The sequence below is a fragment of the Narcine bancroftii genome, chromosome 13, assembly GCF_036971445.1.
Source record: "Narcine bancroftii isolate sNarBan1 chromosome 13, sNarBan1.hap1, whole genome shotgun sequence".
Taxonomy (NCBI): domain Eukaryota; kingdom Metazoa; phylum Chordata; class Chondrichthyes; order Torpediniformes; family Narcinidae; genus Narcine; species Narcine bancroftii.
Genome location: NC_091481.1, coordinates 34956496 through 34973204, shown reverse-complemented (window position 1 = coordinate 34973204; position 16709 = coordinate 34956496). Strand labels below are relative to the sequence as shown.

At 45.6% G+C, this 16709-nt stretch overlaps 1 protein-coding gene across 2 annotated transcripts in view; it reads right to left on the bottom strand.

Moving 5' to 3' along the window:
* Positions 1–237: 237 nt before the first annotated feature.
* Positions 238–16709, bottom strand: part of sspn (sarcospan (Kras oncogene-associated gene)) — a 33730-nt gene continuing 17258 nt past the window's right edge. For both annotated transcript variants that reach the window (XM_069909628.1, XM_069909629.1), the window contains exons 2-3: positions 13285–13371; positions 238–3482 (exon numbers count right to left, since the gene is read on the bottom strand). In XM_069909628.1, the coding sequence (XP_069765729.1) occupies positions 3117–3482; positions 13285–13371 (453 nt within the window). In that variant the 3' untranslated portion in view covers positions 238–3116. The remainder of the gene's footprint in view (positions 3483–13284; positions 13372–16709) is intronic.

Below are 16709 nucleotides of genomic sequence, written 5' to 3'. Positions count from 1 at the left end.
CTTCTACATTCGGACCACGGGCATGGGGGGGGGGGGGGGGGGGTGGTGAGGTGTGACGTCATGAGTTACCGCACCAGGTGACACCAGCACTAGTGACGCCACTGAGTGAGAGCAGAGGTTAATGTCAGCGTTGAGCATGCTGCCATTTAACCATATCGCGGTAAGCACTGTCTTTCCACAGAATGTTGCTCAGACCCCACAGATCTGCATGGACCAAAATGCACTCAACAACAGGGCTCCAGATATAGACATTTTTATTATTTTTCTAAATATCGTCAAGAGAAAATAAATCTTTTTAACACAAAGACGGTATAGAAAATTGCTTCAACGCAAGTTACTGTTTCCACGTAAAGTCTAGAGAAAGGTGAGATCTTGGTAACAGGACATTGACTGTTAATACCCCTCACAAGCAAACCAGTAAGAAGGTCAAAATATTCAGGCAATGCTTTGCAAATAAAACTGAAAGCAAACCACGCTCTATGTTTTACATCTGAAATTAATGGAGCACCTGTAATATAAAACACATATTTAAATTCAGATAGACTAAGCAGAAAACCAATTATTATTTTAAAGCAAAGACAGTGTGGTTTCAAGATATCTGTGAAACATACCTTGGATAATGCAATAGAAATAAGTTACCGCAGGTGGTTTGTTTTTAATTTGTAATGTTCCCTTTCTGCTCTATTGGTTTCAGGGGAAAGTTATCAAAGGCACAGATTTATTTCGCATCAGATAACGTGGGTGTTCCAAGAGTTCCGCACAGATTCAGTGAGCAAACGACCCTATTAAAATGTGACCATAGCCACAAACACATAAGCAGGCACTCTGGGCCTTCTGGTCTGTGCCTGCTTCTAATTATTCCGCCTCGCCCCAATCTCCTTCACCCAGACCCTGGCCCTCCAGACCCCTCCCATCCATGTGCCTCTCCAGATTTTGCTGAAACCTTGGCATCGAGCATTCGCCATCTCAGCTGGCAGCTCGCTCCACACTCTCTGCATGAAGAAGTTCCCCAAAGCGTGCCCCCGTTCACCCTCGACCCACCCTCAAATACTTTTCAATTTAAATTTAGACACGCAGCATGGTAACAGGCCATTTCATCCCACGAGCCCCACCCTCAGGGGAAAAAAAACCTGTTTGCATTTACCCAATCTTCAGTCCTCATTTTCTGATGCTCCAGGGAATAAAGTCTTCCAACTTTTCCCCTATAGCTCAGCTCTATATTCCCGAAAGGATGGGCTGTTTTCAAAAGAGTTTGTCCCTGCTCTAAATTATCTCCCTCTTCTGCACTCCATTGCCACTCCCTCAACTCTTTTAAGAGACAGAAATAGGCCAGGTTATAAGCATGCAGTCAGCTAGGGTTTCATTCTGTGGGAGCTGGTTATAGATCTCTGCTTGTTAACAATCATTTCTCCTTCATCATATAAATAACAATTTTACATGGGTCCAGTCTACCTGCGAATTTCCTTACTTGGGGAACTTCCCGGAACATTAACTGCGCAGTTCATGATCTTATCATATGGGTCTGCAAGGCCTTTTCTGTCCGAGATTTCTGTCCAAATGTTCACCCAGAAAAGCATTTGACAGTTGAAAGGCACGGATGGTACCATCTGGAGGCTCGTCGACCTTTTGTAGCTCAAATTATCAGCAAGGATCTTGTACCGGGGCTTTGCATTGGTCGATTCGAACACACACACCAGCTACCTTTCCAAACTTCTATAATCGCACTACACAAAGCATTTTGAATAAAAGATCAGTCTAAATACTGTTATAAGTTGAAGCATGAATTGTAGAATGGTCTGACTGGAAACCCACAAACAATAATACACTCCTGCAAAATGATTACTCTTTTCAGTCATTTTACTTCCTTAAAAAACCCTTTTCTTGTGCAAGTACAGTATGTTTCCCCACATCCGAAATTCTGTTAAATGAAAAGTTCTACGAACCCAACTTTTTTTCATCACAGGATGAAAAAAAATTATCACCCGGCTTGCCCATATGGGGCTCTGACACTAGGTTGGCACCAGTATGGTAACAACAGAGCTCAGAACCAGCCGGGAAGACAAATGCTGAAGGCTAGAGGTCAGCTCAGAGAAGGAGGTTGGAATCTCAAACCATCAACTGGAGGAAGTCGGCAGGTCAGGCATCACATGGGGAGAAATTAGGAGAACATTGATTGTCCCTCGTTTCAGGCAACTCCCTCCCCTCTCTCTTTCCATTTCTTCTTTACCCTCCGCCGTATTTGGTTTACAAACTGCATGCCGCTGTCTCCCAGCAATCGGAAGAATCCTTTGTCCCACCATCATCAAGGAGAGCGGCCTCCCAGGCAGGAGTGGGGACTTTTGTGGGGAGGTGTCAGGGATCGGCGGCAGCAGTGGGGAGATGTTGGGGACCGGCGACGGTGGTGGGGAGGTGTCAGGGTCCGGCGGTGGTGGTGGGGAGGTGTCAGGGACCGACGGTGGGGAGATGTCGGGGTCCATCGGTGGTGGTGGGGAGGTGTTGGGGTCCACCAGTGGTGGGGAGGTGTCAGGGACCGGCGGTGAGGAGGTAACGGAGTCTGGCGGAGGTGATGGGGTGGTGTCAGGGACCAGCAGTGGCAGTGGGGAGGTGTCGGGGACTGGTGGTGGTGGTGGGGTGTCAGGGATCGGCAACAGCTGATGCTACTATGAGAATGGGGATTTTTCCGGTTTTGTTCCATTAACCAAAAAAAAATCCATTAACCGAAAACCAAGCTTTTCAGATATGGGGAAACTTTCTGTAACACATTCTCAGAATTACATTTTCTTTTGACTGCACAATCTAAATCTAGTTTTAAAGAATTTGTTAAAAATTATTTCTTATCTGCAGAAAACTTTGTGCATTCCATGCAAGACACAAACATGCAGGAGAAACTCAGCAGGTCCCGCAGCATTGCTACCTGTGTTTTCGGCAGACTTGACCAAGGGGCCAGGCTCAAAACCTTGGTTACCCTTGAATTCCTATGGACGCTGCATGACCTGCTGAGTTTCTCCAGCACGTTTGTGCATTGCACGTGACCCCAGCATCTGCAGATTTTCTTGTTTCTCTCCCCGTTCCGGCTTTGGGCAGCATTTTGTGACTAACATTCTTTAGTGGGTTGTTTACACTTTCTGCTGTTGTTCACTTTTAGTCTTAAAGGAGTGGAAATGGAGGCCAGCAAAAAACACCTGGTATCTGTGCTTCCACATCAAGTAACAGCCAAGGAGGCAGACAAGCACAACGCTTATGTTAAGGACCATCTGGAGCAAGAGGTAGAGTTTAATGGTGCTGGTGACAGAGTCACAATCTTGCACGTCATTGTAGCGAAAGGTCCGAGCGATCTGATCCTCTGGATCTTGACTGCACATGCAGTGGTTTGAATTCATCTGGCAGGTGAATTTGGTGATCTGGTTGTAATGGTGACCAGCAAAAGCCACGGCAGACACCGAAAGGATCAGACCAAGGGTGCCCAGCAAGAAGTAGATCAACTGTGGATGGAAAGCATGTGAACGTTAGATTATAGTAACACAGCATGGAGCAGGAACCCACCAAAATGGCCCACCCTCACTGCTCCCACCAGCCTGCATTTAGTCCCTATCCTTCTAAACCCATCTTATCTGTGTATCAGTCCAAATGTTTCTTAAACATTATAGTAATACCTGCTTCAACCACCCATATCACACACCCACCCACCATCTGGGTAAAAAAAAGTTACCCCTCACGTTCCTGTTAAATGTCCTTCCCCCTTACCTTAAACCTAAATATGGTTCTCAATTCCCCTACTTCGTGTTATCACTGTTTAATATTCCCTTACTCCATCGGGCACACAAAACTCAAAACGGTCAACCAGTTTACCTATCTCGGCTGCACCATTTCATCAGATGCAAGGATCGACAATGAGATAGACAACAGACTCGCCAAGGCAAATAGCGCCTTTGGAAGACTACACAAAAGAGTCTGGAAAAACAACCAACTGAAAAACCTCACAAAGATAAGCGTATACAGAGCCGTTGTCATACCCACACTCCTGTTCGGCTCCAAATCATGGGTCCTCTACCGGCATCACCTACGGCTCCTAGAACGCTTCCACCAGCGTTGTCTCCGCTCCATCCTCAACATCCATTGGAGCGCTTTCATCCCTAACATCGAAGTACTCGAGATGGCAGAGGTCGACAGCATCGAGTCCACGCTGCTGAAGATCCAGCTGCGCTGGATGGGTCATGTCTCCAGAATGGAGGACCATCGCCTTCCCAAGATCGTGTTATATGGCGAGCTCTCCACTGGCCACCGTGACAGAGGTGCACCAAAGAAAAGGTACAAGGATTGCCTAAAGAAATCTCGGTGCCTGCCACATTGACCACTGCCAGTGGGCTGATATCGCCTCAAACCGTGCATCTTGGCGCCTCACAGTTTGGCGGGCAGCAACCTCCTTTGAAGAAGACCGCAGAGCCCACCTCACTGACAAAAGGCAAAGGAGGAAAAACCCAACACCCAACCCCAACCAACCAATTTTCCCCTGCAGCCGCTGCAACCGTGTCTGCCTGTCCCGCATCGGACTTGTCAGCCACAAACGAGCCTGCAGCTGACGTGGACTTTTACCCCCTCCATAAATCTTCGTCCGCGAAGCCAAGCCAAAGAAGAATTCCCTTTCACAGAATGCTGAGAGACTGTGATCTAACAGAATCGTGGACAATCTTTGAGACTATCCTGATGCCTGTCCATTTTCAGATTTCAAGGCTGACATTTACTCCCCCTCTTAGAACTCCTCAGCACGGTTACAGGCTCTTCAACCATCTAGCCTACACCAAACTATTTATTCTGCCTAGTCCCATTGACCTGCACCCAGACCACAGCCCTCCATACCCTTTCCATCCAGGTGCCTCTTCACTCTTCTCTTGAATGTCGATCAAACCCACATCCACTCCCTCCGCTGGTAGCTGGTACCCCACTCTCACCACCCTCTGAGTGAAGGTTACCCCCATTGTTCCCCTTCAACATTTCGCCTTTTACTTTAACTCCTGTTCTTATCTCACCTAATCCCAGTGGAAAAGTCATTTGCATTTACACTATCTATACCCTTAATATAATTTTGCAGATTCAACCAAAAATCGCCTCATTCTCCGATGCTCCAGGGAATAAAGTCCTAACCTGTTTTACCTTTCCCTATAACTCAGTTCTTCAAGTCCCAGAAACACCCTTGTCAATTTTTCTCTGCCTCTTTCAATCTTATTAATTTCTTTCCTGTGGTTAGGTGACTAAAACTGTATACAATAATCCAAATTTTATCTCACCAATGTCTTGTATAATTTCAACATAACACCTCAACTCCTGTTAAAACACAAAAATGTTGGAGGAACTCAGCAGGTCACACAGCATCCATTGGAGGTAAAGATATAGAACCAACATTTCAAGCCAGAGCTGTAAGGAAAAAACAGGCAGGCACCTGAATAAAGGGGCAGGGGGAGAATGGAAGAAAGAGCAGGGGAGTGGGCACAAGCAAAAGGCCATCGGTGGACATGGGTTGGGGTACAGGAGAGGAAAGGTGAGAATGGATCATGGGAAGGGGGTGGGTCGGTGAATGCAGGACTGGAGGAAAGGGGAGAGAGAGAGAGTGAGTTGAGGAAAGGAGACAAAGGGAGGAAAGGAGATAGAGGGAAGGAGGGAGAGAGAGAGAGAGAGAAGGGTGGGGCTACAGGAAAGGAGACATAGGGGTAGGGGAAGGGGGAGAGATGGGAGTGGGAGGTGCTAAGGGGAACAGGAGAATTCGAGATGTTGATGCCACCTGGTTGGAGGGAATACAAGGTGTTGTTCCTCCCCCAGACTTTTAATTCAGGTCCGCCTGCCTACTTTTTGAAGGAGGGCTCAGGTCAGGAAAGTTGGTTATAGATCTTTACCTCCTATCCCAACTCCTGTCCTTAATACTTTGCTTTATGAAGGTCAGTGTGCCAAAAGCTTTCTTTACAATCCTATCACCACTCTCAAGGTATGATACATCTGTATTCTCAGATCCCTCTGTTCTGCCACATTCTGGAGTGTCCTACCATCCACTGGGTATAAATATTATTTCAATACAACTTCTCCCGGGACTTTGACAGAGATATTTATATCATAATTTAGCTGCAGGTGAGGTAATGGAAGAATGGTTATATATTTATTTAAGAAGGGATGCAAGGGCAAGGCAGTGAACTTCAGTCCATCATCACAGGGAGAGATTCCGAAAGGCAGAATCTCTCTGCGTTTAGAAAGCTGAGGACTGTTCAGACAGCGTGGCTTCTTCTTTCTTCTTTGACAAAGATTATGGAGGGGTATGTCCACGTCTGCTGCAGGCATGGCTTAGTGCCTTGGGAAATCACATCTCACAAACTTATTCCATTTTTTAAAAAAAAAGGCGACCAAGGTGGGCCATGTCAACATGGACTTCAGCGAGGCCCTTGTCAAGGTCCTGCATGATAGCCTGGTCCAGAAAGCTAGGTCACATGGATCCAGGCAAGCTGGCCAATCAGATACAGGATTGGTTTGGTGGTAGGTTGGCAATGGAGGGGTGTTAGGTTGGAGACATGTGGCCTGTGGTGTGATGCAGGGATCAGACCAGGGTCCACTGATGTTCATCATCAATATCACCTATTTGGATGAGAATGTCGGTGGCTGGTTCCAAAATTTCAGAATCAGAATTTATTGTCATGAACAAGTCATGAAATTTGGTGTTTTATGGAAGCATCGTAGGGCAAACATTCATATTATAACCATCTTACAACATTACTATAAAAAAACAATAACAATATTAGGGCCCGAAAAGATTATTTAGGAATCTGATGGCAGCGGGGAAGAAGCCGTCCTTGTGCCGCTGAGTGCTCGTCTTTAGGCTCCTGTACTTTTTTCCTGATGGGAGGAAGCAGAGTGAAGAGGGCATGGCCTGAGCAGTGGGGGTTGTTGAGGATAGAGGCTTTTTTAAGACCGCCTCATGTAGATGTCCTTGATGGAGTGAAATCGGGAGCCTGTGATGTTGTGGGCCAAGTTAACAACCCTCTGGAGTTTATTCTTGTTCTGAGAGTTAGCACCTCCATACCAGGCAGTGATACCACCAGCCAGAATGCTCTCCACAGTCCACCTGTAAAATTTTACAAGGGTCTTCATTGACCTACTGAACCACCTCAGACACCTTTAGCTACTGGTGAGCCTTCTTTGTGATTGGATCAACGTGGAAGCTCCAGGACAGGTCCTCGGAGATGTTGACCCCCAGGAATTTGAAGTTCTTGACCTTCTCCACTACTAAACCCTTGATGAAGACTGGGTCATGTTCCCCTGACTTCCTCCTGAAGGTGACACTGAAATTGGTGGTATAGTAAATAATGACAAGGATTGTCTAAAATTACAACAAGATCTAGATTAAAAGAAGAGATAGCAGTAAGATTGAAAGATTATTTGCTAGGACATGGTGAGTTACATGGAAAGATTCGGACTTTATTCCTGTGAGCATCGGAGAATGAGGGGAGATTTGTTGGAGGTGTACAAAATTATGAGAGGTAGAGAATAAATGCAAGCAGCTCTTTCTACTGAGCTTGGATGAGACAAGAACTAGAGGACATGGATAAGGGTGAAAGGTTAAATGTTTAAAGAGAACATTAGGGGAAACTTCTTCACACAGAGAGTGGTGAGAGTGTGGATCAAGCTCACAGCCAAAGTGGGGAATGTGCCTCGATTTTACTACATGGATAGGAGGGATATGGAGAATTTAGGTCTGGATGCAGGTCAATGGGACTAGGCAGAATAGCAGGCTAGATGGGCTGTGGTTCTAACTGAGCCAAGGAATGGCAGATGGAATTTAACTCTGATAAATGCAAAGTTTAGTAAACTAAACCAGGGCAGGACTTGCGCAGTAAATGGCAGGGGCCTGGTGAGTGTTGAAGGCTAGAGAGAGTTGAGGGTATAAGTGCATAATTCATTGAAAGTGGCTTTGCAAGTAGACTGGGTGGTAAAGGAGACAGACCATTAAGTATAAGAGTAGGGGCATCACGGTACAACTTTACAAGACTGGACTTGGAGCATTGTGGGTAGTTCTGGCCACCTACCAACTTGAAGTATATAATTAAGACAGAAAGGGTGCAGAAGAGATTCATCAGGATGTTACCAGGTCCAAAGCAGTACTGTTGGGGTTAAAAAGGCTGGTATTGAAGCACATCAGCTTCTGTCTGAGTGGTGACATGGATACGTTCCAGTTCGCCTATCATAGCAACAGGTCTATGGCAGATGTCATCTCACTGGCTCTACACAAAGCGCTGTAACACTTAAGCAGCAAAGACATTTACATCAGGATGCTCCTTATCGACTACAGTTCGGCATTTGACACCATCATCCCCTCAAAACTGATCAGTAAACTCAAAGACCTGGGACTCAACACCCCACTGTGTAATTGGATCATAGATTTCCTCACCTCCAAACCACAATCAATGAAGATTGGTAAGAACATGTCCTCCACAATCTCAGTCCCAGAGCATCACAGCGCTCTTAGCCCCCAGCTCTACTCACTTTACACCTTCAACTGTGTGGCTTGGTACGACAATAACACCATCTACAAATTTGCTAACTTTGCCACAGTTGTGGTATAAAGAGAGGCGATGTATCAGCATACAGGATGGAGACTGAAAACTTGCCTGAATGGTACACCAACAACACCTTTCACTCAATGTCACCAAAACTAAGGAGCTGATTGTTGACTTCAGGAAGAGAAAACCAGAGGTTTACAATCCTGTGATCACTAAGGAATCAGAGGTGGAGGGTGAGAAAATTTAAGTACTTTGGAGTCATTATCTCAGAGGATCTTTTCTGGACCCAAAACACTAAAGGCATCGTGAAGAAAGCACATCAGCGCTTCTACTTCCTCAGGAGTTTGCGGAGGTTTGGTATGACTCCAGAAACCCTGGCAAATTTACACGTGTGGTGGAAAGTGTGCTGACCGACTGCATCACAGTCTGGTATGGGAACACCAATACTCTTGAGCGTAAAGCCCTCCAAAAGGTAGTTGTTACAGCCTAGGACATCACAGGCAAAACGCTCCCCACCATCGAGAGCATCTACAGGCAGCAGCAATCGTCAAAAACCTTCACCACCCAGCACACGCTCTGTTCTCACTAAAAGTGGTATAGGGGCCACAAGAGTCCCCCCCAGGTTCAGGAACAGCTGCTACCCCTCCACCATCAGATTCCTCAACAATAAACTCAATCGGGGGACTCATATTTTATTGAACTTTTTAATTCTCTCTGTATTGCACAGTTTGTTTACATTTTGTTATCTGTTTACAGTTCTTTATTTGTTTGCTGTGTACAGTTTTTTTTCTTGCACTCTCAATTAGTGGAATTCTGCTGCGCCCACAGGATAAACGATACTCAGGGTTGCACGTGATGTCATATATGTAATCTGACAATAAATCTAAAATCTGTAAAGTGCTGGAGAAAGTCAGCAGGTCAAGCAATATCCAGAGGAAGTAAGCTGGGAAGGGGGGGGTGGGGGGTGGGGTGCTGAGAGACTAGATAGTTTGGGACTTTTCTCCCTGGAGTGTAGAATACCTAAGAGAACTGGACAAACCTCACTGACACTATGGCTACAAAGCAAACCTGGGCAGAATAGCAAATCACAGCACATTCCTCTGCACGAGCTCAATGCATTCCATACTGGCTTCAAGCAGGAGGCCACTGAGCCAGTGGGATGCACCTCTCCTACCTCACCCGCACCCATGCTCAGTGCAGCAGACACCCAATCGGCTGGCTAGAGTGATCGGCGTGGGAACCCACTCCACCTTCACAGACCAGCTGAGAGGAGTACTTGCAGACATCTTCAACCTCCTTCCCAGCAGGATGTCCTGAAAGTGACCTGCTTCGAGGACATGGTCACTCCGGAACAGAAGAGAGCAATGAAAATTAGCCACCGGGAAGTGCTTTGCAAGGTTGGACATGTCTCACAATAGCCCCAGTCGATCAGCAACACTGAACCCCCACCCACCCCCCTCAAGGACCCTCTCTTAGACTACTATTCACCGACTATAGCTCTAGCTTCAACACAATAGTCCCTGACAAACTCATCCCTAAACTCCATGTCATTGGCCTCAGCACCCCCCTCTGCAAGTGGTCACAAACATCACCTCTGCCACGGTTACTCTTGAGCTCCTTTCTCACTCTTACCAGGCTCAAGATTTAATCCCAGAATAGAAAAAATAAAGTTGCCCTTGCACCACACCAACTGATCTTTGTAACTATGCACCTGGACTGGGCCATCCTTGCCTTGATCTCTCTGCCCAGAGAGTGGAATGCACTGCTGTGGAGGCCATTGGGTACACTTAAAAGGAGGTAGACATATTCTGGATTCGGAAGGGAATGAAGGCAATGCAGGAGAATGAGATTGAAAAGAATAACAAATCAGCCATAAAAGAAAGGTGGACTTGACGGGCTGAATGGCCTAATTTCACTCCTTTGCTTTAGGTTCTACTTTCGAGGCTGTTGATGGGGATAAATAATTCATCCCATAATGTTGTCTTTCCTGTCGCTGGGTGACTGGAACTCCGCACGATACTCCAAGTCTGATCTTAAGAGCATCTCGTACAGTAGTAACATGGCTCCTGCAGCCGACGCCATGACTGATGAAGGCATGCGCGCCAATCGCCTTCTTCGCCACACTGTCTGCCAGCATCACCAGAACCATGTTCCTGTAACCCCCTCCAAGTCTCTTTGTTCCACGACTGTAACATTCATGAGGCAAGTCCTGCCCGGTTTAACCGACCAAATGCAACACCTCGCACTTATCACATTCCCACTGCCATTCACTTCGCCCACTTTCCCTGTTGATCCTCAATCTGGCCATAATCTGAGACCACCTTCTTCACTGTCCACTCCACCACTAATGTTGGTGTCATCTGCAAAATCACTAATTGTTCCCTTCTGTTAAGACAGATGAGAAACAATGCCAACGCTCAGCCCTGTGAAGCTGAAAGCCTGGTGTGACAACGAGGAGAGGAATTTGGACTGCACTCAGAAATTGAAGACTGTTGCCATCAGAACATTTGTTAGGCAATGAACTCTGGCATCTGAGTCAGACAATTTAATTAAGTCCACTGGTGGGCGGCATGAATTTCAGTCAGGGTGATCTCATGGGCTAAAATTGCCCTCGATCTGCTTTTGCTGCAGTCAAAGCCATCGCCAGCATCCCCCGTCCAGCTGTGCTGTACTCCTCTCCCCACACACCCTTATTTCCTATTCAAACTGAGGTCTACAGCTTATCCTGAGGAGATGCATGGGTCAAGAGCATTGAAATCTACAGCTCAGTACAGGCTCTTCGGCCCACAGTGTTGTGCCTCGAATTTCCCGACTGAATAACCCTTAATTTTTCTGAGTTCCATATGCTGATCTAAGGATCTCTTAAAAGATTTTATTGTACCTGTCTCCACACCGTTGCCAGCACTCCGTGTGAAAAACTTAATTTACATCCCCCCTGTACTTGCTCCAAACCACCTTAACACTATGCCCTTGGTGTTAACCATTTCAGCCCTGGGGGAAAAGCCTCTAGCCATCCACACGATCAATGCCTCTTATCTTCCTATTCATCTCTATCAGGTCACCACCCCCCCCTCATCCTTTGTCACTCCAAGGAGAAAAGACCAAGTTCACTCAACCTATCCTCATAAGGCATGCTCTTCGATCCAGGCAGCAGCCTTGTAAATCTCCTCTACCCCCTCTCTAAAGCATCCACATCTTTCCTGTAATGACCAGAAATGAACACAATATTCCATGTTGGGTCCAACTGAGATCTTATAGACCAGTGGTCCTCAACCTTATTCTTTCCACTCACATCTGTGACAGAGTATATCAATAGATATAGATATGTTTTTGGGAGATAAATTGGGTAAGGTTTTTTATAGAAGGTTACATATAAACACTTTAAAACAGATTTTATTTGAAATACTGGAGTTCTGCTAAAGCTAGACATCGGCTTCTTGGTCCTTTTGCAAAAGCTTTGAAGAGTGCTCAAAAGACTTCACTAATGGATTGTTGTTTACAAAAGGCAACAGATGAAAGAGCATGTCGGAGCAGCTGCTGTCTGGAGGAGAGTTTGCTGTTGTAAGAGGGTCATGTGGTTTTGCAAACAGAGAGAGTCAAACAAGCTTTTTCTGAGAGAGAGAGAGAGAGAGATCACATACAGTGTTACAGCCAGCAGAAGTAGCTGGGACTAGAACAGGACAAGCTGGCAAGCCCATTTGGAAGATGGCCTGGTCAAAGCCCTTGTGGTTCATGCAAGAGGAGATGACTGGCTGTCTAATGTTTCACTTGGAATAAGTAAAACAAAAAGGAACTTTGTGGTGACCTGAAAGAAAGAGGTTATCATCTGGAGAAACCTGATGGGACAAGTTTCGTCAGCAAGACACTGAGGTGACTGATGAAAGTTCATCAATTGTGGATGTCCTGGAACAACAAATCTCTCTCTGAAAACTGACAAGAACTTTCCTGAGTGGTAACCATTTACCTTTCAAGCACCAAAGCCTGGTGAATGTTAAATTCTGTGCACAGTATAAGAATTGCCTGCAACCAGTGAACTTGGAGGACTGAGAAGTGAGATTGGACTGTGAATCAAAGAATTTTTCTGAACTTACACACACATCACACACACATGCACTTAAAATTAGAAGGGGGTTAAGTTAGGTTAATAGTGATAAATTAAAATGTGATTACGTTTTCATGTTTAAAGATAATTAAAAGCAACTTTTGTTTAAGTAACCATTTGTCTTGGTGAATACCTATTGCTGCTGGGAGTTGGGGTCCTCTGGGCTTGTAACAGTACATCCTTTCCGTGTCTGTGTGGGATTTCCCTGGGGGCTCTGGTTTCCTCCCACGGTTCAAAATGCTCCGGGAATTGTAGGTCAATTGGGCTGAAAGGGCCTGTTACCGTGCTGTACATATGTCTAAAAAAAATTAAAACTGCAGATGCTGGAATCCTGACCAAATAAAGAACAGAGAAATCTACAGCACAGGGAGAGGGACCATGTTCACTCAACTGAAACTGGGTCAGAAATGGTCAGTCAACGTTTTAGGTCTGAAGCCTCTGACCAGACTCGGTTGATGAAGAGTTTCCACAAAGAGTCCTGACCTTAAACACTGACTGACCGTTTCTCTCCGTGGACGCTGCCTGACTCGTTAAGTCCTGCCAGTCCCTGAGCGTCAGGTGTGAGCTGTTAACAAACCCAGGAAGGTTGTGCCAAGAAACCCCCCCCCCCCAACGCACACCGAGTTATTTCTATTACCAAATTACCTTCACTACAAACTGACGAGTTGTCTTCTCATCAACCTCATATGTGATGCAGAACATGTAAAGTCCAAGCAACCCAGCCAAGCAGATCTGGAAAAGGAAAATAACATTTGTCAAATATTTTTTAACTTCCTTAATAAAGGGTATTGAGCATCTTTTTCTCCTTTCCAAATTTAAAATTAAATATACCGCACGGTTACAGACCTTCTGGTCCACGAGCTGCACCACTCAAATACACCCATGTGACCAATTAAGCCCCTCTCCCTCGAGTCGTAGTTATACAGTGTGGAATCAGGCCATTCAGCCCAACTTGCCCATGCTGACCAAACTGCCCTACCCACACTAGTCCTGCCTGCCTCACCTAGCCCATTTCCCTCTAAACACCATGTGTCTTTGGAACATGGGAGGAAACCAGAACTTTGGGAGAAAACCCTCATGGTCACAGGGAGAGCATACAAACTCCTTACCAAAAGCAGTGGATTCGAACCCAGGTCACTGGCGCTGTAATGGCACTGCACTAAACCGGTGGTTCTCAACCGTTTTCTTTCCACTCACATGCTACTTTAAGTATTTCCTATGCAATTGGTGCTCTGTGGTTGGTAAGGGATTGCTGAAGGTGGGATGTGGGTGGAAAGAAAAAGTTTGAAAATCATTGTTTTAATCATTCCATATTGATTTATGTGCACAGTTTCATAACTCCAAAGGAAATGGGCCAATTACAATTTTTCTCAAGTAAAATATTTCAGTCACAATTGGGTCTACAGCAGTGATTCCCTTCCTACTTACACAATCCCTTACTAATCACAGAGCACTGATGGCATAGGGGTGGCAGCGGGCCTTCAAGTGGTGCCCCAGACTTGGGAGGATCCCTCCCTCCCCACCATTTTGTTTAAGGGGGGACATCTGCCTACATTTTGCTCATACCTCGATGAAGGGCTGAAGCTCAAAACGTTGGTTATGTATCATTATCTTCACTCTTTAACGTACACTGTTTGATCCACTGAATTTCTCCAGCCTTGTGTTTTTACTGATTGGTGCTTTCTCGCCAAAACCACAGATATAGGTTTTTATAACCAACAATCCACTGGGAGACGGACCAAATGAGAAAGAGATGAAAACCTACACAGTGACGTACATAGTCAACGGAGTTGCCAGAATCATTCAATTTAAAATCCTAAAGTAATCTTGAAAAATGAGCATGGCTGATTACTTTCTTGAGAATTAATTGGCACCTCCAGTCTACATACTCCTGAATTCCCTCTGTGAGCCCCCCTTACACAAGGACCTACATTAAAAGTGAATGTTGCGATATGGTCCTGGCTGAAATTATAAAATGCCAACCCTATAAGGGCCCCCTGCTCCTAACTTCCAAGTCTATTGGCAAGAGAAGATGCTTTTCAGAACTAAATAAACCAAAAGGAAACATCCAAGCCATCTGGAAGGAAACAGTGCGAGATTAAACAGTTCAAGATTAAACAGTTCAATGCACATACTCAGCATGCAGGTGCCACCAGTGAGAATGGTACTTTGTACTCAACCCTGGATGTCCTTTAGATGCTGGCAGGACCCTTCACCCTCAAGATTTGCATTGCAGTTTATTACAGCTGCTGGCACAGCCCCACCCTACAGCTGTTTACTTACCACTTTGTAAAACTATTTTCTTCTGTTCTCAAAAACGTAGGGTGCTGTGGTTTAATTGGGTGTCTTCTTCTTTGGCTTGGCTTCGCGGACGAAGATTTATGGAGGGGTAAATGTCCATGTCAGCTGCAGGCTCGTTTGTGGCTGACAAGTCCGATGCGGGACAGGCAGACACGGTTGCAGCGGTTGCAGGGGAAAATTTGTTGGTTGGGGTTGGGTGTTGGGTTTTTCCTCCTTTGTCTTTTGTCAGTGAGGTGGGCTCTGCGGTCTTCTTCAAAGGAGGTTGCTGCCCGCTGAACTGTGAGGCACCAAGATGCACGGTTTGAGGCGATATCAGCCCACTGGCGGTGGTCAATGTGGCAGGCACTAAGAGATTTCTTTAGGCAGTGCTTGTACCTCTTCTTTGGTACACCTCTGACACGATGGCCAGTGGAGAGCTCGCCATATAACACGATCTTGGGAAGGCGATGGTCCTCCATTCTGGAGACATGACCTACCCAGCGCAGCTGGATCTTCAACAGCGTGGATTCGATGCTGTCGGCCTCTGCCATCTCGAGTACTTCGATGTTAGGGATGAAGTCACTCCAATGAATGTTGAGGATGGAGTGGAGACAATGCTGGTCACCGAGAATGTTCTCCCAGAATCACAGTGCGGCTTTCGCGCAAACAGAGGAACTACTGACATGGTCTTTGCCCTCAGACAGCTCCAAGAAAAGTGCAGAGAACAAAACAAAGGTCTCTACATCACCTTTGTTGACCTCACCAAAGCCTTCGACACCGTGAGCAGGAAAGGGCTTTGGCAAATACTAGAGCGCCTCGGATGCCCCCCAAAGTTCCTCAACATGGTTATCCAACTTAATTGAGTGTAAATTGGGCGGAAAGGGCTCATGGGCCAGAAGGGCCTGTTACCGTGATGTATGCCTAAATTTAATTTTTTTTTAACATCAATATTAAAATGAAATTGTTCAAAATTAAGCTTGGTCCTGTTAATCATCGGAAAGATGCTCCTGAAGGTATCTCTGTTTCAAAATCGCTGAAATACTCTGACATGCAAAGTTTGCCTCCTCTACACAGTGGCAGGGAATAAACTGTTAGAACGTAAAAACACAATGCTGGAGAAACGCACAGGTCAAACAGCGTACCGTATTTCACAGCATATAAGACCACCATTTTATCCTTGAAAAAAAATCGTTCCAAAAAAAAGCCCCCTGGGTCTTATATGCAAAGGTTGTTACAAGCCAAGAGGACCCCAACCCCCAGCAGCAATAGATATTCACCAAGACAAATGGTTACTTAAACAAAAGTTGCTTTTATTTATCTTTAAACATGAAAACAATCACATTTTAACTTATCACTATTAACCTCACTTAACCCCCTTCTAATTTTAAGCACACGTGTGTGTAATATGTGTGCAAGTTCAGAAAAGTTCTTTGATTCACAGTCCAATCTCACTTCTCAGTCCTCCAAGTTCACTGGTATCAGGCAATTCTTATGCTGTGCACAGAATTTAACATTTATAAAGTTCATCAGGCTTTGATGCTTGACAGGTGAATGGTTACCGCTCAAGAAGGTTCCTGTCAGTTTTCAGTTGTTCCTGGACACATACTGATCCCTTTAGATCAGCCACATCAGTGTCTCTTGCCAAAGAAACTTGCCTCATCAGGGTTTTCCAGATGATAACCTCTTTCTTTCAGGTCACCACAGAGTTGCTTTTCTGTTTCTCTTATATCAAGTGAAACATTAGGCAGCCAGTCCTCTCCTCTTGTATATACCACAAGGGCTTTGACCAG